This window comes from Meriones unguiculatus, chromosome 6 (assembly GCF_030254825.1).
Source record: "Meriones unguiculatus strain TT.TT164.6M chromosome 6, Bangor_MerUng_6.1, whole genome shotgun sequence".
Lineage (NCBI taxonomy): Eukaryota > Metazoa > Chordata > Mammalia > Rodentia > Muridae > Meriones > Meriones unguiculatus.
In genome coordinates, this window is record NC_083354.1 from 32,525,153 (window position 1) to 32,548,116 (window position 22,964).

Sequence of the window (22,964 nt, forward strand, 5' to 3'; positions counted from 1 at the left end):
CTGAGGAAGCCAACTATTTTCTAGAAAAGTGCTCTCTGTTTATTTCCACACGTATGTTTGAGGTGTGCATGTCTGTGGGTGCATGTGTGTGTACAGGTATGCAGAGGCCCAAGGTGGACACTGAGAATCTTTCCTGATCACTCACTCTTTTTCACTCAGGCAAGCTCTCCAAGTGAGCCCTGAGCTTCCTGATGGCTCCAGGCTCATGGCTCCCCTTGCTCTGGGGTCCCTTGTCTCCAGCTTCTGAGAGATGGTTGCCCTGTCCCTGGCCTCTGGGGACAAACTCCTGTACCCACGTTGTTTGTTGGCCGTGGCAACGGTTTCAACCACGGAGTGATCCCCTGGCCCTGTGCTTGGCTTTGGAAGAAGTTGCTCCTTGGAATGGATTTTCCTTAGAGGAGACCTCAGGTGGCAGAGAAGGCAGAACTCAGTCTCGAGTGAACGAAGCAGGGCCATCTTGCCCTCATGGCCTGCCCTGACCCCGCCCTTACTGCCTGTCACACTAACGCACTGTCCTGGCCCTCAGAGGTGGGTTTCCTCGGCTGAGAGGTGTGTGTGTGTGTGTGTGTGTGTGTGTGTGTGTGTGTAGTCTCACATTTCTTTTGCTTAAAGACCTGGACCACGGCATAGGGAAACCCGACAGAACACCCAAGCCAGCCATTAAGAACAGACGTTTTCTGTTGTTCGCAGCTGATGCTCCCGGGAGGTACAGGTTGGAATCTGGGCAGTGTCCCTGCTGCTCACCTAGAAGCGGCCAGTTGGGGAGATGAGCTGATGGGGACTCATCAGCTAGAGGAGCAGGACACCCAACCTGACCCCGCTCACCCACCGGCTCAGCCAGAGCCATGGGGGATTTCCACAGCTAACTCTGTCCCCGTGTGACATCCGGCCCTGCCTGAGGAAGAGGGAACAGTCCAGACGGCCTTCCGAAGGTCTGCCTTAGAGTCTCACCTAGCTCTGGACAGGCTGTGGCAGAGATGTGGGCGGGCAGAGGGGCTGGCGGTGACCCCACTCTTGGCAGAAACAGAAAGCCGAGGACTTCCTCAGCCCCTGCTATGGGTGACCCTGGAGCACTGGGTCAAATGTAACAGACATCAGGTTTTCAGAGCCCAGAGAGACAAATCATGGCGGCCACTATGTTCCTCCAGGAATTAGTCATGCGATGCCCGAGCAGTGATTGTCACAGCATCAGACAAAGAGGGGGTAAGGGCATGCAGCGATGAACACGAGGCTTCCCTGGCCAGGGAGGCTGGCCCCACAGACACACCGAACAAGCTGGCATTAAAGTAGCAGGCAAACCTAACCTTCACGCAACGAGAGAAGGAGAGCGGAATGGAAAGAAACGATGGACGCATTACAGGTCGAGTGCTCGACGTAACTGGAATGCCAGCCAGAGTGCCTTAGCTTAGGTGAAGCGGGAGAGGCACACAGCCTGAGCCTGGGACGGAGCCACCTCTGAGGCCCAAGGGTTTGCTTCTAGGACTCAGACTGTCCCATCACAATCCACCCTGTGTCACACAGCCAATGTGGCAGCGAAGCCCACACCCAGGAGGCAGAGGTGACGAGAGGCAGAGGAAGGACTCCTCGGAGCCTCCGGCCCTGGGCTGAGTTTCCAGTCAGTCAATCAGAATGGCGGGGAGCAAGTTTTATGGACTCCACTTCCAGACACATCCACAGCTGACAGGGAGAGCACAGCTGACCTGCAGGAGCGACACAGTGTGCCTCAGGAGATGGCTCAGCCAGCGAGCGTTTGTCCTACCTGTAAAAGCTCGAATTCAATTCTAAGAACTCACTTTTAAATGCTGGGTGCAGACAGTGTGTCTGTTTCTCAGCTCTGGGGAGGCAGGGGCTGCCCTGGGCTCGATTGCCCAGCAGTTTAGCTAACATGAAAGCCCAGGCCAACGACAGGCTCCATTTAAGAAAAGAAAAGCAGGGAGAGATGAACTTAAAAGTACCACTTAAGGATGTCCTCTCTCTCCGTCTTTTTCTTTCTCTCTCACACACAAACACACACACACAGAGACGGAAGAAGGCACAGCGCCCCGAGGAGAAACACAATTCCATTTCTGCCACCAGATATTTTTGCACGTCAGCAAGCCTTTCAACAGTGACCTTGCTGACATCATTTCATGAAGAGGAAAGGGCGAGTTCGTGTCTGGAAAGGGAGCACAGGAGAGAATTCAGAACCGTGGAGCAGGTGTGCCCAGCCTGCAGCCTTCACCCGATGTGGTTGATGGTTTAATTCCATCTTGAGGGGTGAAATTGCAAAGGAAGGGATGTGAGCCTGGAAATCTTGGTCCCCAAGGCCTGCATCCTTCCTGAGGTTCCCCCATCCCTGTATCCTTGTGCAGAGGTTCCTGGGCCCAGTGTCTGCAGAAAGTGATGCTGAAGTCAAGTCTCAGGCGCAGGGATGGAGAGACACCCCATGCTCGGCAGTCAGGACATGCTGCCGAGGGCCAGCACCCAACTGCAGGCTCAGAACTTCCTCAACCCCAGTCCCGTGGGATCCAGCACCCTCCTTTGGCCTCCGTAGGCACTAGGCACACATGTGGTGCACATACATACATGTAGCCACTCACACATACATATAAAAATTAATTTTAAAAAATCTGAGGGGCCAATGAGCAAAAGAATTAAAGAAGGGGACAAGGTCATTCTACAGCCGTGGCCAAGTCTCTCTCCGAAGAATCTTACTGCTAAGCCCAGGGTGAGGCCAAGCCACGCGGCACAGCTGGGAGCTCCCCAGGGGTGAGCTCCCAGTCTGGGCCCCCAGGACGAAGCGGCACAGACTCACCTGGGGCTCCCAGTCTAGACCCCCAGGATAGCGGCACACACTCACCACGGTGAGAAAGAACGCACACCATGGCGCCACCCAGACCCACGGTCCACCCATCGCTTTCTGCCCCAAATTACAGATGCTTCCAATTAGCAGAGCACCCAGCGAGGAAACTGGTCCCCAAATGCCTGAATTTCATGGCTTTGTCTCCTTTTCAAAGGTAAGAAAAGACATGCCATATGCCCCTGCAGAGAGCTGACAGAACTGAGAGGAAAATAGTGCAAGTTGTTTCAGCTCTCATCAACAGAAGGCCCTTGGCGGCACCTCCAAAGCCCTCAGATTCACTCTCCAGCAGACTCACGCCTCTGAGGAGTGACTTCGTGAAGGAGGGAGTTCAAAACTGTGTGAGGACAGTGGGACGTGATCTTAATAAATTAGCATATGTAATAAGCAGATACAACCACACATATCAAAGATGGGAGGAGAGCTGACTTCTAGGAAGAATGGAGGGATGTGCAAGTGTGTCTGGGTGCACATGAGTGTGTGTGTATGTGTGTGTGTGTGTGTGTGTGTGTGTGTGTGTGTGTGCGTGCACATGAGTGCAGGTTCCTGTGGAACCCACAAGAGGGCGGCAGATCCCCTGGAGCCTGAATTTCGGGCAGCTGTGAGCCACCAAGTGTGTGTGCTGGGAAGTAAACTGGGCCCTCGTAGGAGCAGTGCATGCTCTCACCACTGGGCCCTCCCTCCACTCCCTCAGCTCATGAACTTAGTTACCATGACTTTAAAGCACACACATGACATCTTACTAGGCCGAGCCTCTTCAGCCCTTCCTTCATTGTTCTGAACACTTCGACACTATTTCTGACTCTTCTGTCAGGCGACTCGGGGATGCTGGCAGCTGGTTTGAGTTCCTGTTCTAAATTACACTTCTAACCTCGTCTCTGTGCGGCCTCCTTCCAGCACACGCTCCAGCTCTGAGCAGCTGCAGTCTTCTTCCCAAGTTTTAAACTCACATTTCTTTCTTTGCTCTTATTACAGTTGGAATTAACTTCCTTTGCACCCCTCCATCCCAATCCTGCCTGAGATCCATGTTCATTTTTCATCTCACAGAGAATTCTTGGCTCTACGTGAGCCCCAAGGCACTGGGGCTGGCCTGGATAGTTAAGGAGAGCACGGTGAGGTTTATGAACAGATCTCTCCCTTGGACGCGAAAGCTTTGCCATCTGTGCTCATCTCAGGGCAGATGAGTGTTCTTTTCATGTGCCTCATGGGAAGGTTCACCGTCTGCTCTCCCAGGAGCTCAGTGCTGCCCTGAGACCTTCCTTTTTCTCCAAGTGTATGTATATATATATATATGTGTGTGTGTGTGTGTGTGTGTGTGCTTTAAATCTAGACTCCCCCTCCCCCCCACGCACACACAATAACCCTTTCTACACGCTTGAAACCCTAAGCTCTCTACTCTCCAACTTTCAGAAGACAAGGCAGACTTCTAGTTGATGGGGAGAGCTGTGACAGGAGGAGGAGAGGAGAACCAGATAGGAGGAGGGCGAGGAGGGATGGAGGAGGAGACAGAAGACACAGACAAACTCAACTTGCCAGCATCACACTTTTCTCCTTCTGGCATTAGTTTCTTATTTGGAAAGAAACAGCCTCATGAACGGAGAGAAATCTCGGTGCCCCATCCATATATGGACTAGATCTCCTGGGCTGTTACCCTCTTATAAGCACAAACAACTTGACGCTTGCGATAACGAACAAAGACGCTTCAAATTAAAATGGTCCAGGGTAATGGATGTACAAGTTGGTCTCTGATGTAGGAGTTTAGTAACGTGGGTCTTCAAGAAGCAGGATCATGGACGGTACTTCAAGAAACAACAGACACTGCCACAGCCCTTGGCAACATGAGCCAGGCACACCTGGACCACAGACATCTGGAACCAGGAGGGACCCGGCGGAACAGCTAGCCTGGGCGCGTGAGAGAGGCCTGGCTCCCGGAAGCGTCAGCCCCTGGCTCTTCTTCCCTCCCTTCCCAGGAGGTCAGTTAAGCGCTCAGCTGGGAAGTTCTCCTGGAAGCACCGGGGAGGCCCTGGCCTAGAGATGGAAAAGCCAGCGTCCATCCTCACGCTTGGAAGGCTGGCCACTGGGGTCTGAGGGGCAGAGCAGCTACTTACAGAAGAAGCACAACCCTTTTGCACAACTAATTGCCTCGAGGTTTGGGGACAGCGCCGGAGCTCTGTAGGCTCTTCTGCCGCAGTGTCTCATCATGCGGGGTTCTCTCACACCCAGCCAAAGCGGCCGGTCAGCTGAGGGCTAAGTCTGCCACTGCTGAGGTCTGTCTCCAAACAGAAAAACCGTGGTCCAAAGGGGCCCTGCTACTGTTGGGCAGGACCCGGAACCCCAAATTCTAGAGAAAAAGTGAGGTCTGAGGCTCTCACTCTTTGTGAGTGAGAGTGTGTTCGAGTGTGTGCTGTATAAACTGGTGGTGGCTGGAACACAGGAGATGTCACAGCTACTCTGACCTTAAAGAGGAAATCTGTGGGTTCAGTCTGTGGTGTGCCCCCAACTCTGCACAGCATGAAGGGCAGCAGCTGTGGACACAGATCCGTGTCTGCATGCTGCCCTGAGCTCCCACACCGAGCACCAGTAGATGGGCAGGGCTGTGTGTGGCTGGCGGTCGGAGCTTGTGACGGGGGTATGCTAATCAACATTTGCTGGGCCCCTCCCGCACACGAGGCTCACGCTGCATAATTCAAGCCTCACAACTCCCAAAGGCGTGATTATTCCTACTCTGAGTGAGGACGAGGCATGTTCATCTAACCAATGATAAAAATCTGGGCTGGATCCTAGGGATCTAGTTACAAACAAGGCAGACAGACAGACAGACAGACAGATAGACACACCTACTGACATGCCGAGAACATCCTGCCAGAGCAGCATAGCAGTGCTAAACAGGGAGAGGAGGGTCCAGCAAGGGCCAAGAGCCATCTGGAGGCAGTGAGGGCATGAGGACAGGCGGGAGGGGACAGAGGGCACTTGTGAGCAGCAGTCATGAGAGAAGAGCCCAGCCAAAGTCCAAGTGTGCAAAGCAACAAAGCCCTCGAGCGCCACGCCCGTCTCTGTTGAGTGCATCGCTGCTTCGGTGACAGCAGTCTGTACCCGCGTCTCTGCCTCCCAGAGTCACACTCATCCCAGCAGGCATTCTTAGGGTGCTGGGACCCCTGGGCGGCAGGGCCAACAGTGTGAGTCAGTGTTAGACACACGTGATGGTCTCCACTGTCTCCAGGGCCGACACTGACTATGTGAGCTCTGTAGTACCAGGGCTGATGGCGTAGCTTTCCAGAGGAGTGCAGGAGCCGATCCACACACATGGGTCAGAAAAGCGTGAGAGCTCCTTCACACACACCACACACACACCACATACACATACACACACACACACACACACACCACACACCCCACACACATACACACACACACACACACACACACACACACACGGGTCAGAAAAGCGTGAGAGTCCTTCACACACACACACACACACACACACACACACACAGGTCAGCAGGAACCACGGTGTAACCTGAGAGGTGAGCCTCTCCAGAACTACCTCTCAAATTCTGAACACAACCTTCACAAGGACCAAGAGCCTGAGGTGCCGGGGAACGGAGCGCTGCTGGAGCTAAGGAAGAGGCAGCCTGTTACACAGAGGGAGCTCACAGTTCAAGGCCAAGGTTTATGGTGCATTCTCAGCTCTGACACTAGCTGCAGGACTTGATAACCCAGACTCAGTTTCCCCAGCTGCAAAATCAGCTGCAACTACATTAAAGTTATTTAATGAGCTTGTCTGACATGTATGTATGTATGTATGTATGTATGTATCATCGATCATCTGTGTATCCATCTATCTACCTACCTACCTATCATCAATTATTATCAACCTATTATTTATAAATCTATCTCCTCTCGTTCTATCGTTATCTATTGTCTGTAGAAGGCTGAGGTCTTACGCCACACACAGGCAGTGGGGAAAGCAGGAATGGACACGCAGAGCTGTCTCTTCAACAAAACAGATGTAAAATCTGTGTTCTGCCTGGGAGGAGTAGACGTGGTCACTAACTCGATGACCTGAGCTATCTGTCATCACCCAGGCAGCACCCAAACTGCCAGACCGTTAGGCTTAGCCCAGACTCTTCCTCCCTTGACCCTTATCCTGAGCACGGTTCCCAGTCAGCGGCTGGAGTAACCTCTGTGCCATCTGCAGGGCCAGGCCACACCTGACTCCTCCGCTTATCTCAGTCACTCTAGATCCTCGGATTGAGCACGTCCCTCAGTCAGGAGCACCCATCTGTAGGAAGAAGATCACTTGTGCTTTGTGAAGAGTTTCAGCGTAAACATGTCTTAAGCTTTGTTGTATCCATCTACCATCTATCTATCTACCTACCTATCTATCTATCTATCTATCTATCTATCTATCTATCTATCGATTATCTCTCTAACATCAATCTATTATCTATCTAGCATCTATTATCTATCCATCACTTATCTATTATCTATCATCTATCTATCTTTCTATCTTCTATTTATCATCCATCATCTACCTATCACCTATCAGCCTGTCATCTATCTACTGTGTAGGTATATGTCTATCATTTATCTACTATCTGTCTATGCATCTATGTATCTATGTATCTATTTATCTATCTATGTATCTATCTATGTATCTATGTATCTATGTATCTATCTATCTATCTATCTATCTATCTATCTATCTATCTATCTATCCATCCATCCAAGGAGACTCTCAACACATCTCTCTCTTCCCTTCATTGGCAGCAGACAGGGACACTCAGCTGAATCGTGTCGTGAGAAGCTGTAGAGGGAAAGCTGGCGTGGTGGGCAGAGGCGGGGTGGGGAGGCACCTGTGATCCCTCCCTGCTGGCTTGCCTTCCATGCTGCTCAAGCCACACCTAGGACTCAGCAGCTTGTAAGGAAGGGCCTGTAAGGGAGAGAAGGTGCGTGGGGCTCCAGATCCAGTGTGTGGGATCCTGAAAGCAGGACCAACCTGTCGGAAACAGGGACTCCATATAAAATTGCTTTGAAAGGGAGCCTCAGGCTGACGTAAACAAACTGGGATCTGAAATGCCACCGCTGAAGAGTGCAGATGGCGACTTTCAACACCAAGTTTCTGTACTGTAGACCAAAGCCTTTCCACTGCTTTCAAGGGCCATGAGATGCAGAATTCCAAGCCGTGGGCAAAAGGAGCCGGGCAGACAACAATGCTCTTCAGCAGTGGGAAATGGAAGGGAGGCTCAAAGGTGAAGGCCAAGGAGACATGATGTGATGACGGCCTCTGAGGACAGCGGAATCCCTTCCTTGACTGTCCCTGGCAATGACTGAGAATGACTCTTCTTTCCTCCTGAGGACTTGGCTGAACACCGAGGGGATGCTGCCTGGGGCCCAGGGCATCTCTGCACAAACCCAGACCCTGCATGCCCTTACACGCTGCAGCTGAGGCAGGGCATGCCTGCAGGCGAACCCACACACCCCTGCACGCCGCAGCTGCGGCATTTCCCGGCCCTTACCTTCTTCAGCTCCTCCTGGATGCCCTGGCTGTTCTCCTCGGAAGAGAGGCTTCCCTTCTGGTTCTCAGGCTCTGTCCTGGGCTCGGACTCCTGCTCCTCTCCAGAAGATGTCTCCCTCTCTTCGCTCATTTTTATGGCTAACTCGTACAGTCTGCTTCTCAGCCTCTCCTCCACTGAGGCCGAGTTGGTCCGAAAACTCTGTGCCTCGTTGCTGATGTCAGTCTCTGACACGCTGCCTAACACCTGTGTAGAGCCAGAACCAGTAGATAAGAGTCTTTATCTCTGGAACAAAGGAATCTCTGTAGGAGTGGGCTGCAGCTGTCCCCATTTGCCTCCGAGGGACGGTAATCCTGAGCAACACCACCCCTTCCCTGACTTGACCCCCACTTCACGCCATCTTTCTTTAATGCAGTCAACACTTGGCTAGAGAGTTTAGGTGGATAAGAAGCATTTAGTGTTTGAACCCACGCTTTTGTATGTGTGTGGGGGTGAGTACATGAACTGTGGAGAGCAAAGGACGACTCTGGCAAACGTTCCACAGAGTCTTCGTGACTGTCTGCAGCTGGGAAGAGGCGCCATGACCACGGCAACTCTCGTAAAGTATTTAACTGGGGACTTTCTTACAGTTTCTGAGGCTGAATCCACTATCACTGTGGTGGGAAGCATGGCAGCATGCAGACAGGTGCTGGAGAAGCAGCCGGGAGCTACCGCCAGGCTGGGCAAACCTGCCCGGCCCTGCCCCAGCAGACTCCAGGCAGAGGACTCCCAAACCTTACACTCAGATCTGAGGTGCCCTTAGGTGCAGAATGGCGGGCAAGGGACGCAGACGGGGAAGGCGCTGCCTGTGGAAGCCATGCCCGAGCTGGGACTGCAAGGGCCGCAGTCCCCCAGCTCAAGAGACAAAAGGAGACACTGGTGTTCCAGAGCTAACGGGGCATGTGTGAGCCACACTGTCCGACACCCGTTAGTTCATAACCACACCCTGTGATCAGACGCCAGGCTCCTTCACGAGTGCGTCTCTTACATGATGTGGGGACTCAGGACACTGAGATCGTGGCTCTGACTCTGTCCTTGGCTGTTGGATGTGTCCTGAAATGTCCATTCTCTCTAAACGTGTCATTTACGACCCCCCTCTCACCCGAAGCTCAAGGAACACAAAAGAGGGGCAAGAAGAACAGAATCCCGTGTAGGAGGAATGCCATGGACACCATGAGGCCTTTGCACTCACAGGCTCACAGCCAGCACTGCAGCAGGAAGCACTCGTGATCTCAGTGTGTTAGAATGGGGGTGGGGGGGAGAAGCTCCAGAGTGGGGAGGGAGATGCGCAGGATGGTGTGCGAGACAGGGGGAGAGAGGGGAACTGCAGGATGGTGGGGGGGGCAGGGGGAGGGAGAGGGTGTCGAGGATGGAGACACACTTTACACGTGCATGAGATCATCCAAGAGTGACAGCGGTGTTCTGAAGGGTAACACAGCACCCTGCCTGGCTCTCACGAGCCCACTCTAGCCTTTTGAGGTTCCTTCGGCGAGTCTTCCTCTATTTTTAAGGCTTGCTGTTTCACAGTTCTCGTTCTCTGAGAAGGCGTCTGAAGAACAAAGGGAATGAGATGACCCATTATTTTTAAAATGGGGTCAGACCCATCAATTGTGCAATCACCATGAGCTCACTGGGCATCTTACAATCGATCTGTGGCGGGATCTCTGTCATCTTTTTCTTCTCTCAAAGCATGTCCTGTTCACTAACCATCACTGTGAGCCTCTCCTTCTGCCTTTTGATGCATTCAGCGGAGAATTCAACTTGTTTTCGTCACCGCAAAGAGAAGAAAGCTGATGAGGAGACAGGAGGGCACTTCACAGTTGTCAGACAACTCAGAACAGGGGTCTGGAGAGGATTCTGGATTCTGACAACAGTGCTACCACAGTGTGGGCTAAGAAGGACCCGGCCTTTCCCAGCACAACGACTTTGGTAGATTTTCTCAGACTTAAGTACTGAAGAGTGAAGATTACCAACAATACTGACAGATCTCAAAACGAAACACTGCATTTCTCTCAGTCTTCTAACAGGAAGGGCCCACCGTGCAGCCTTGGACCCCGCTTAGTTGAACATGATTGACAGACTGCAAGGTCTGTGTGTCAGGTCTGCTGGCACAGTCTGTGGCTGGAGCAATCTAAGGCAGATGTCTACATGAGAGTGGTCAGAAGGAAATCTATGAGATGGAAGGTTTGAAAAGTCATTGACGCAAGAAGAGAAAGAGGAGCCATTGGAGATGCTCATTTGTGTCACTGTCCAGGGAAGGACCCACCTGAGGGCCCCTGAGATGAGCAGTGCTCTTCGGGCTCCAGAAAAGGCAGAGATCCTTTGCCTAGGATGTGAGAATAGCCCACGGGAAGGACGGGTTCTGAGCAGGCTTGGGAGAGGAGAACGTCGTGCTATGTTAGTGGGGGTCAGGCACTCCCCTCGAGGAAGAAGATGGGAGCTGTGTAGAACGGCTTGATGTCACTAGAAGAGTAAGGTTCAGGGGGAGAGCAAGCTGTGGGAAGGGGGAAGAGAGGTCTGGGCCAGAACATGGAGGGTTAAACAGCAGCAGAAGGAAGGCCGGGGAGCTCCAAGCAAAGCTGCCGCCACTGCTGCTGCTGCTGCTGCTGCTTCTGCTGCTTCTGCTGCTGCTGCTGCTTCCGCTGCTGCTTCCGCTGCTGCCGCTGCTTCCGCTGCTGCTGCTGCTGCTTTTGGCTCAGACTGCGGAACACTCACTTCACAAGGCAAAGCAATGCTCCTCCAAACGACAGTCTGCCCAACAAGGTCAGCCGACTGTCCATGTCTGCGTGAAAAACTGGTGCGCGGCGATTCAGGTCCACACTGAGCTGAGATGGACTGAGCACCTACTGTGTGCCGAATCCTGTGCTGCCCAGGGGGACTGAAGGTGTCACCACCCCTCCCCAGCGAGTTCACGGTGCGGTGGGAGAGGAGCAGCTGAACAGACGCACACACAGGCGAGGGTTTGAGGAGGCTCAGGACAGCCCTGGTCTGCCTGGTGGAGGAGGGTGGTCAGCAGAAGGAACTGAGCAAAGCTGAAGTAACGCAGTCCGAGCCACCCTGTGACGTGCTCGCTGCACATCAGTGGGGCCTGGATTCGACCACCACGGAGAGCCTGGCGTGGCAGTGCGTGCCCGTGATCTCAGGGCCCCAGAGGCGCCGACAGGCAGATCCTGGGTGTGCTGGCTGTCAAGACAGCTCTCTTGGCTCGGTCAGGTTCCCAGGCTGATGCCCAGCTCCCAAGCTCTTACGATAAAGTGCCTTGGTTTGGCTACGCTTGGTCACCAGTGCTCTTACTATGAACGGAGGATCTCTGAGGCTCACTCAAGGGAGAGAAGGCTCTAGAGAATTCACTAGGATCTCGGAAGAGTCCACCATGCTCCCCTGCTTTTTGGCTAAGACCAGGCCTTGTAGCAAGATGGCCCATACACAAAGAGGTCTAAGAAGAGGGTGATTCTGTGCAGAATCCAACTTCCTAGACTTGCTCTCTGCCATCACCCTGTTCTGAAAGGTAAGGATGGAAATCTTACGCAGAGGTGCGTGTGTGTTGTGGGCAGGGTGGGAGGGCGCTTGGCAAGCACGGAGCTGCACCCTTTCCTCTGTGGAAGGGCGTCTGGTCACACCTGCTTTAACAGGACCCCCTTCACCCCTTTTCTGAACTGCCCCCTCTTACTTCCTAGTTTCCTCTTATTACTAGATAGTTTTTATGTTTCTGTGAACAATATAGTAAATAAATATTTATCAGTTATTAGATATACAAACATTAGTAGCTGCTCATATGGCAAGGTCATTTTTTCCACATCTATCTATCTATCTATCTATCTATCTATCTATCTATCTATCTATCTATCTATCTATGTTTTTTTTTGTGTGTGTGTGTAGGCATGTGTGAATTCACATGCCTCAGCCCACATGTGGGGATCAGAAGACCCTGTGGGAGCCAGTTTCCTCCTTGTACATGTAGGTGTGGCAGACCCGACTCAGGCCAGCTTGAAGGCAAGCACCTTTGCCTGCTGACCTATCCTGTAGGTCTGAGATTCTTAACACATTTAAAGAGAATAATTACAGCCTAGAAGTCTGGATGGAACCAAATTTACCCCAAGAAAACAACTCTACTAATGAGAACAACCAAAAATAAACCGTTGCAGGAGGCTGAAATAGCAGCCATCTGCGACACGCAAGCTTCCTTAGTGCACACACACCAGGCAGCTTCCATGTTAGAATGGGGGCTAACAGCCCTCACAAACTTGCCTGATCTTCCAAAGCACTCCACCACACCAAAAACCGACAGAGATCCGATTGTGGTCACTAAAAGAATGAGAATCTCTCTCTCGCTTCTCTGTGTGGCCCTGGCTGTCCTGAAACTCTCTCTTAGACCAAGCTGTCCTTTAACTCAGAGATTCACCTGCCTCTGCCTCCTGAATGCTGGGATTAGAGGTCCCTGGCAGAGAATTTTTCATCAAGTACAAAATCCATGGGAATGGACAGGAAAAAGAACTGGCGGATCCAGCTGTTCTCTTCCTTCTAAGTAGAAAAATGTTTGGTCTCTTCCCTCCAGTACTCTGTCTATCTCAAATCCTGGTGCAGAAATGTCAGATAAATGCATGGCACAAAACCAAATGAACGGCGGTCAGACAAGCAGAACACATAGCTGAGTCTGTGCCTTGTCATCTGAGAATGAATCTTACTTCCAATAGAAACTAGGCTGATGTGTCTGTGTGTGTGTCTATGTGTGGGTGTGTGCATGTGTGTGCAGTGCCTGTGGAGGCCAGAAGAGGGCTCCAGATTGTTGAGTTACAGGTCGTTGTGAGCTGGTATGGGGGTTCTGAGAACTGAACTCAGGTCCTGTGCAAGAGGACTCTTAACTGCTGAGCCGAAGCTAACACTGAACTCAACAGGTTAGCGTACAATAGAATAAAAACAAACAGAATCTAATTCAAAATCCAACTATTAAGCTGCCACTGGTAAGACAGGAGGAAGGACTGACTGTGAATATGGAAAGGAAAATATCCAAGTGTTGCTGGGCTGAGTGCCGTGGTCTGCAATTCCAGCTTCTCAGGAGACTGGAGCCGAGGTGCAGAGTGAGTCCAAGGCCTACCTGGGCAACTTCAGGAGGTCCTGGGAGGAAGAAGAGGAGGTGAGAGGGGGGGAGGGGAGATAGCTCTGTAGAATAGCACTTGCTAGCATGCCTGAGCTCGCTATCTGCAGATACTTAGAACAGCTAAGAGCAGCACAGGAAAGACCAGGAGAACTAACACAAACACCACTGGAATACTGAGTTAGGAAACTCGAAGCCCCACTCTATAGGCATTAATCTGATCTCAACATATAACAGATGGAGAAACCCCCACTCACAGCATCATTAAAGCGTAAATCAAAAATACGTAAAGAAAAGTACGAGGGCTTTGGACAAAAGTGCAAAAACTTTACAAGTGCCATACAGTCCTGCATGGAAAAACTCGGTTTCACACAGACAAATTATTCCTAAGTATATGCATGCATTCAGCACAATCCAATAAAACCTTTTCCCCCAAACTGAACAGATTCTAAGAAGTCAAGTATATGAGTAAAGAGCTGAGGGACACAAGGAGACTTTTAGAAAATTATGTATCAACCAAAGCCACACAGGGTGGGGGAGGGTGGGGGAGGGGCTGCGTGAGCACCAGACAGTGACAGATAGTGTAAGGAATCTGTAATGTAGTCGTAGGATTTGCACAGGAAGAGAACAAAGAAAACAGGCTCATGGCAGTAGAACAAACTTCGCGCATACCGAAGATGGCATCTGACGCCAGCAGATACTTGGCAAATAGCTTATCAATGATTCAGAAACAAATGAATGATTTGAAGAAAAGCTAGCTCTTACTTCACACCCAGATCGACAGAAAATGCAAACCGGCAAAGCGTCATAAAAACACCGGAAAAAGTATGAGCTTGAGAACTTATGACATCAGATAATAAGACAGTGAAAGAGACAGCTGGCAGGCTGACTTGGCACAGGCTGGCCTTGAACTCGGTCACTACGCAGCTGAGGATGGCCTTGCTCTCCACTGACTAAGCTCTGGATTGCAGGCGTGTGCCACCATGCCTGAGCGTGCGGGTCTGGGGACTGACCAGTTCTGCGGGGGGGAACAATCAACTTTAAAGTCAGGGGAGAGACATCCTCAGTGGGAATGATGCAAGTGTTCACCAAAAAGCATTTTTTTCCTACACAGAATTGGCAGAAATTGAAGAGATTGACAATGACAATTGTTGACAAGTGTGGAGCACAGCAGTGTCAGGGCGAGGCAAATCGCTTCCAGGTCCAAGAGCTTAACCTGACAAGGCTTGAACATCTGCACGGTGACACTCCGGGGCTGTCTGCAGCCTGGAAGCATGGACCAAATCTTCAACAGACATTACTTTGGGACAAGGATGAACCAATGGTTTCCCTTGTGGGGTCTGGAAGCCGCTCGGCCCAGTAGAAGTGTCATCTGCACTTTTGCTTAGAATCAATAGAGCCAGGTGGTGGCAGCACAAGCCTTTAATCCCAGCACTCAGGAGGCAGAGGCAGGGGCAGAGGGCAGAGGAATAGAGGGGCAGGGGGCAGGGGCAGGGGCAGAGGAATAGAGGGGCAGAGGCCAGGGGGCAGAGGAACAAAGGGGCAGGGGCCAGGGGCAGAGGGAAGAGGGTAGAGGGACAGAGGGGCAGAGGCAGGGGCAGAGGAATAGAGGGGCAGAGGCCAGGGGGCAGGGGCAGAGGGCAGAGACAGGGGCAGGGCAGAGGCCAGGGGGCACAGGCAAAGGGCAGGGGCAGGGAGCAGAGGGCAGAGGCAGGTGGATCTCTGTAAGATTGAGGCCAGCCTGGTCTACAGAGTGAGTTCCAGGACAGCCAAAAATTATACAGAGAAACCCTGTCTTGAAAAAAAGAATCACTTCTGATTGGCAGGTGTTGACACAAAGATGACAGAATTTGGGGACTGCAGAGGTATTCCGCTGTGAAGAGCAGTTCTTGCTCTTGAAAGGACATAGCCTGGTTCCAGCACCCATGTCTGGCCACTGCATTCATATGTAAAGCCACATATGTGCCTAATTAAGCATGATAATTAGGGAAAACCTTCCCAAAAGACTTTTAAAGAGTTTGATGTTTTTAAGGTGTGTGTGCGTGCGCGAGTGTGTGCGTGTCCTCCCTTCGGCCTGGGGCTCGCTATGAGCCAGGCTTTCTGGCCATCGAACCCCAATGGCAACGTGCCTCTGCCCCTCAGCACAGGGATGACAGACCGTGTCGCTGCACCTGGGCTTTTCCACGTGTTCTGGAGACGAGACTCCAAGGGAAGAGCTTTACCAGTGAGGAGTCTCCTCAACGAACGGTTTAAATTTCCTGCGGTCAGTGTGGTCTTCCTTGTTGCTTGCATTCTGGTGTGCTCCCGGCGTATCATCTTCCTGGCACCCTTTGCACTTAGAGTGCCCAGGCTGGCGAACCAGCCCCTCTGTGTCACTGACGGCTGAGAGCTAGCGAGCCGTGGAAGAAGATGGACAGACGACAAGATGCCAAAGTCAGACATACTTGCTGAGCTATGGGTTAAGCGTACAGTACGCATGTGAACAAGCAAAGATGGCCGCACTAGACCGCTTTATGTCAGGTTGACCCAGGCTTTGAGATCAGGGAACCTTGACTGAGCAAACACCTCCACAGCGGCAGGCGGGCCTGTGTACCTACAGTGCTTGAGCACCGGCACCAGGCCGTGGTGAGCAGCCAGTGAGCAGCGCCCTCCCAGGCCTCTGCCTCGCTCCTGCCGCCAGGCTCCTGCCCTGACGTCCTTTTCTGATGAACAGTGCTGTGGAAGTGGAAATAAAACCTTCCTTCCTCAGGCTGCTCTTGGCCTGGTGTTCATCCCAGCAATAGAAACCTGGACTGAGAAATCGGCCTCCAATCCACCCTCAGTCACTGTGGGGAGAAAACATTGAGTTTGATTTTGCCTTAGTTTTATTTCACTTAACTTTTAATTTACGTGTAAGCGTGTGACTTCTGTCTGTGCGCACCTCGTGTGCAGGCGCCCTTGGTGTCGGATCCTCCGGAGCTGGGGTCAGGCACCTGTGGGCCTGCCTGGTAACGTCCCGCCTTCCCACCTTGTGGGAGTAGGTGCTGCTGCTGTGTGCTCACAGTCCCTCTGGGGGCGGATGGGCAGGAGGGCACTTCTGGGAGGCTCTGCCTTCTCCACCTGCTGCCCTCCTGCTGGCGTTGTCAGCTTGACACAGGCTAGGGTGGTCTGGGCAGAGGGATCTCAACCAATGCAACGCCTCTCTAGACGGCCTGTGGGCAGGCCTGCGGTGCAGCTTTTCCTTTACCGTTTGATGACTGACAGGGGAGGGCCAGCGCACTGTGGCACTCCTGGCCCAGCGGCCCTGGGTGGCATGAGGAGGCAGGGTGAGCAAGCCAGCAGCCAGTTCCCCTCTGCGTCCTGCGCTTCAGTCTCCGCCTCCACGTCCCCCTCTGTTTGAGTCCTGGCCCTGACTTCCCTCAGTGACGCAATGTGACCTGACAGTTGTAAGATGACCACACACACACACTTTTCTTTCTTTTTTTGCTGAGTTGCTTTCGGCTGTGGTGTTTCACCCCAGAAACAGAAACTCTACCTAAGACGCATGCTTTTCAGACACTGCTGCCTGGAGTTGAGCTTGAAGCCACTTTGTAGGAAATGTGAAGCTTCGGGCACCCCATTGTGAATTGTGCAGCGATTAGGAATGTTCTTTGGATATACAGCTTGTCTTAATTTTAAAAAATTAAAAATTTTCCTTTAATTTTGAAAAAAGTAATAATTAACTAGTTTGTGTGTACATCTGTGTATGAAGGCATGTGTGTGTGTGCGTGTGTGTGTGTATGTGTGTGTGTGTATGTGTATGTGTGTGTGTGTATGTGCATGTGTGTGTGTGTGTGTGTGTGTGTATGTGTGTGTGTGTGTGTATGTGTGTGTGTGTGTGTGTATATGTGTGTGTGTAGGCCACAGATAAACCTCAGATGCTATTCCTCAGGAACCATCCACCTTGTTTATGAGACGGGGTCTCTCCTTGCCTGGGGCTAGGCTGGCCAGGTGGTGCCAGCGCAGAGCCTCCGTCTCTCTGCCCAGCTCTGCCCTGACCCCGTCCACCATGAGCTGCTGGAGCCCAACACCACCCGCCCCTGCCACCAACACATTCTGCTCACACATGAGAGACACAGCGCCCGTAGACAGAACCCGCTAGAAACGTGAGCCCAGAGAACACTCTTGGAGTGTGTTTTGTTTGGTGTGCATTCACAGTGACAAGGCAGTCTGTGACAAAGACACAGGGCCACCAAGGGTTGCTTTGACCTGGCTCTGGCCACGCGGCTGCTTGGTGGCACAGATCGTAGCCGGCACGGCCTAAACCAGGCTCCCTGGGCACCCTGCATGGAAAGGCTCGCCCTGGTTTCAAAGTGTGTGCATGTTGGCAAGCGAGCATTACCTGAGGTGTGTGTGGGGCCCGCGAGTGGTCACCAACGGAAGGCGGGCCCCTGTCGGGCTCCTCCGGGCCCCCTCTGGCCCTTCTCCACCTCCTGGCCCGGTGGTCTGCGGCGGGGGGCGCCCCCTCCGGGTCACTGCTGTCGGAGGTCTCCCCGCTGGCTGCCTGGGGGTTGAAGTTCACATCCAGCTCCCCCCGGCGTGGCGTCTTCCCTGCCGTGGGGCTCCTGGGGGCCTTCCTCTGCAGCCAGGACAGCCGGCAGCCAGCCTCCCGGGACGAGCTGGAGGACGTCTCCGAGTCGGAACACATGGCCTCGGGGTTTGAGGGGGACGTGGCTGAGGGACCTTGGCCGGAACTCTGGGCGGGCTGAGGCTCGGGCTGCTCAGGCCGAGATGGTGGGCACAGCTTACTCAAGGCCTCCCCGTAATCAAAGTCTTCCTCGCTGTCGGAGCCCATGTCCTCGTAAGCAGCCGTCGCACTGGCCGCCGCCTCCAGGGCCTGGAAGGTCCCGCTCTTCGGTTTGGCCAGCAGACGGGTCGGGGGCCGCGTGCCAGCATCCTTCAAGGCCATCCAGTTTCCATCAGGGCTCCGCAACACTGGGACCAGACCTGCGGGGTGGAGGCGAGAGAGAAGCCGGGGGCTCCGTCATCACTGAGGAGCGAGCTGAGCAAACGAGCCATTCCCCCTCCCCCCGAGACTGGCTTCCTGTGAGGGAGGCCAGGAGGGCACACGTGACTTGCAGGAGGTGAAACCGAACATGGCTACCCTCCACAGGCTCGGGGCAAACCACGGAAGAGGGGCAGAAAGACCGGAAGAGATGGAAGATGGGGGAGGGATCATGATGATGGTGATGACGGTGATGGTGATATGACGTGAAATTGGAGGAAAACTGGTTGAGGGGGACTGGGGGTAGTCAGGAGAGGGTACTGGGGCTGAATATAATGTGCATAAATAGATATTTATTTTTGGTGTTTTGAGACAGGGTTTCTCTGTGTAGCCCTGGCTGACCTGGACTCGCTTTGTAGACCAGGCTGGCCTTGAACTCACGGGGACTTGCCTGCCTCTGTCTCCCTGAGTTCTGGGATTACAGGCATAGGCCATGGTGCCAGGCTGGTTCTTTTGTTTGTTTTTCAAAATACGGTTTTTCTGTGTAGCCTTGGCCATCCTGGAACTCCCTCTGTAGACCAGGCTGGCCTCAAATTCAGAGATCCATCTGCCTCTGCCTCCCTGAGTGCTGGGATTAAAGGCATGTGCCATTGCTGCTGGCGCGCGCGCGCACGCGCGCGCACACACACGCACACACACACACACTCACAATTTTTAGAGAGTGAAAATATTAGTACAAAAGAGTTCTCAGGGAACCTGGGGCCTCACAGGTAGACTGGGTCTGTTCCTGAGAGCGGCCCCACACTGGTCTAAGCCTGCAGAAGCGGGCGAGAGAGCTATGGCAGCCAGACTGCGTCCTTGTTCCCTGGCCTTGGCCATGGGTTTGTCTCTTAGGTCCTCAGCTTCCCTTCCCCGAGGAGGGATAATTCCACCTCCTACTCCCCTAGGACTCTCACAGAGCTTGGAGGGAAGCATTCTTCACCCTGTGCCCGGAGGCTGGCTTCTGGACCGAGGCCTATGGGTCTCAGCTCTGTTCGAGACCCTGAGACGGGGTCGGTCCACACTACGTACACAGGCTTGCTCTCTGCCGGCCTGCTGCCCTGGGGAACAGTGGCCCACATCAGGCCTGTTTGAACAGAGCTCCAGGCTCCAGGCTGGTGCTGCTGTGTGTTTCCATGTGACCCCGGTCCACACCAGCCGCCTACTGAAGCCCACTGTGGCAGAACACGGAGCTCTCTTTCTCTGGAGAGTCAGCAATAAGGGCTGACCATGAGGACAAGGGACCCTACCACAGGGGGACCAGAGGGGGCTTCCTGGGAGCCTCTGCCCTTCCTTCCGCCACACCTGCCATGAGGCCCCCCCTGCTGCTCCTTAAAGCCTCTCAGCCGCAAGCCCCCTGTTCCTGGAGCCTGACCTCACCCTGGCCTTCCCAGCCGGCTCCCTACCATCTGCCCTGTGTCTGGCTGACTATGCAAGTGGCTCAGCAACCCCGGATGACAAGGCTGGAGGCAGGGCCTGGGTCCCAGCCACCTGCCTGTCCAAGGAGTGAGTTAGCCTCCTCTGCCGGGGGTGGGGACAGGACACAGGTTTCTCGGCAGAAAGAAGAGTCTTTAAGGCCTGGGTGCAACACCCTGGAAGCCAAGCAGCCACAGAATTCTCAGACTCCCCCATGGAGCTCACTGGTGAAAAGTGGCAGCTAGAACCTCCTGTGTCATTGTGAGGATTACAGCAGGAAGATGCTTACAGAGGCAGGCTCTGGTTCCATGCTTGCTCAGAGCAGGAGGGGGGTGTGTGTGGTGTGAGCGCGAGCGAGCATGCATGCATGTGGAGCCCTGCAATGTTGGGAATCATCCTAAGCTGCCCTTCCTCCTCCTCCTTTGATGCAGCATCTCTCCGGAGCTCACTGATAGGCTGCTCTCCCTCGACAGCTTGCTTTGGGGACCCCATCGATGACAGGCGGCCATGCCCACCCAGCATTTATGGGGATCTAAACCCCAGACTTCACTTCTGTGCATCGGGCGCTTTAATGGTGGAGCCATCTGAGGCATCTCCCAGCCTTCCACCTTGGTCTTCCAGCCAGGGTCTCCCCCGAAGCTGGATCTTACCCATGCAGCTCAGCCGCGGCCTAGAAACCCCAGGGATCCTTAAAAGAGCATTTAGTTATTTTTAACTTATGCACATGTGTGCGCCTGCACTATTACACCAACCATGCAGGAACCAGTGGGGGTCACAGGGCATCGAAGCTGCTGGAGTTACAAGCAGTTGTGAGTCACCTGATCATGTGCTGGGAACAAACACCAGGTACTCTGCAAGAGCAGTCAGCACAGAGCCATCTCTCCTGCCCTGAGCCTGAATCTCTATCCATCTACCATCTATCTATCTATCTATCTATCTATCTATCTATCTATCTATCATCTGTCTATCTACCTATCATCTGTCTGTCTATCTATCTGTCTGTCTATCTATCATCTATTATCTATCTATCTATCAATCTATCTTTCATCTGTCTATCTACCTATCATCTGTCTGTCTATCTATCTGTCTGTCTATCTATCATCTGTCTATCATCTATTATCTATCTATCTATCAATCTATCTATCTATCATCTGTCTATCTATTGATCATCTATCTATCTATCAATCTATCATCTGTCTATCTATCATCTGTCTATCTATCATCTGTCTATCAATCATCTATCTATCTATCTATCTATCTATCTATCTATCTATCTATCTATCTATCATCTGTCTATCTAATGTGGGATCTGGGGAACTGAACTCGGGATCTCCTGCCTGCACAGTAAACATTTACTGAGCTATTCCCAGCCCAAGACAGGTTCTTCGCAGCTCCTTTCCTCACAGGAGTGTGTGAACAGGGCTACTGTAGTGAAGGGTGAATCCAATAAGCTGGGGTACAGCTGGAGAGGTGACTCAGCGGTTAAGCGCACTGGCGGACTCCTCTAGAGGAGCCAGGTTTAGTACCTGTACCTGCTTTGTGGTTCAGACAGTCTGTGGCTCCAATTCCAGGGGATCTGATGCCCTCTTCTGGCATCTACAGGCACTGCATGCATGGGCGCAGACACACAACACAAAATAAAAAATACTAGAAAAAGAAAGGAAGTTGAAAGGAACCTGGGGTTCAGGCAGATCCCAGGCTGAAACCTAGAAGGCCTCAGATCAGAACATATCCCAGCCTGTTTCCTGGCCTATCAGTGGGTTAGAGGGACCCCCACCCCCATGGCTGTCAGGGGTTAAAGGGACCCCCCCAGCTGTCAGTGGGTTAGAGGGACCCCCACCCCCACAGTTGTCAGGCATTAGAGGGACCCCCACGGCTGTCAGCGGCCTAGAGGAGCACTCTCCCACGGCTGTCAGCGGCCTAGAGGAGCACTCTCCCACGGCTGTCAGCGGCCTAGAGGAGCACTCTCCCACGGCTGTCGGCGGCCTAGAGGAGCACTCTCCCACGGCTGTCAGCGGGGAGTGGAGACATGGACTATAATGCACTCTTAGCCCTTCTCATCTGTCTCCTGAGTTGGATTATAGGCGTGGATTCACCACCAGATCATGGAGCAATGCCCATCTACTCCACAGTAATGCAGAGAGAAAGCAGGTGTGCATTCTTCAGTGTGACTGATTCCTCCCCCCCCAACCCCCTCCAGCAGGCTGTCCTGACTCTCCACACAGCTCCCCACAGCCAGGAGAGGGCAGCACGACTCTCCCTGTCACATCCACGGCGCAGCCGCTCGTCAGACACTCCACCTGCACTCATTCGTCACCTGAACCGTAACTTACGTAGGCGAGCCTGTGCTGTCTGCTGGGAAGCCCTGTGCTGGGGCACCCCTCCACCAACACATGGGGAGACTGTGGGCTAATTACCACCTCCCTTGCCTGATTGGCAGGTAACTCTTCTCCATGAGCTTAAGGGCTCCCCAGCCAGCCACCCTGGTGATAAGCACCCGGACAGTGAGTCATCTGCCGCCGCCTTTCCTTCCTCGTCTCCAGCCTTTGTGCATTTCCCGGGTGAAATCCCAGAGGAACCTTAAGGTCCCCACATTAGACTCTGCCTGGGGTTGAACTCAGAGTCACAAGTACAGCGGGACAGGAAGACTGTGCAGAGCGAAAGCTAAGTCACCAGGCTGTGTCCTGGGCAGGGCCGTGGTGAGACTGAGGCTTCCCAGAGCCCAAGGTGGGAAGGCAAAGGAGAGGCCTTTCCAGACAGGCCTCCCTGTGCCCTGCTGGGGTACGAGACCCCCCAAGTGTGGGCTTCATGCCCCCCGGCTTCTATTTACATTGTCACAACCACTGTGTGAGAGTTCAGGAGAGAGGTGAGATCACTCCAACCCCTTCACTTTGAGAGGCTAAGATGTTGGCGTGGGGTCCGTCCCCCAAGGGGAAGCGGAGCATTCCAGAGGCAGGCAGGATGAGCACAGACAGCAAACCACAGGGCCCTCCTAAGATGGCGAGACAGACAACTCCACGGCCACACACACGCTTGTGGGAGGGGTGGCCACGCGAC

The 22,964-nt window shown here is 53.2% G+C and overlaps 1 protein-coding gene across 2 annotated transcripts in view; it reads right to left on the reverse strand.

Annotated features, from left to right (window-relative positions):
* Myrip (myosin VIIA and Rab interacting protein) overlaps nt 1-22,964 on the reverse strand; it is a 115,457-nt gene that overhangs the window by 7,878 nt on the left and 84,615 nt on the right. For both annotated transcript variants that reach the window (XM_060385053.1, XM_060385052.1), the window contains 2 exons: nt 17,850-18,454; nt 8,359-8,601 (listed from right to left, as the gene is read on the reverse strand). In XM_060385053.1, the coding sequence (XP_060241036.1) occupies nt 8,359-8,601; nt 17,850-18,454 (848 nt within the window). The remainder of the gene's footprint in view (nt 1-8,358; nt 8,602-17,849; nt 18,455-22,964) is intronic.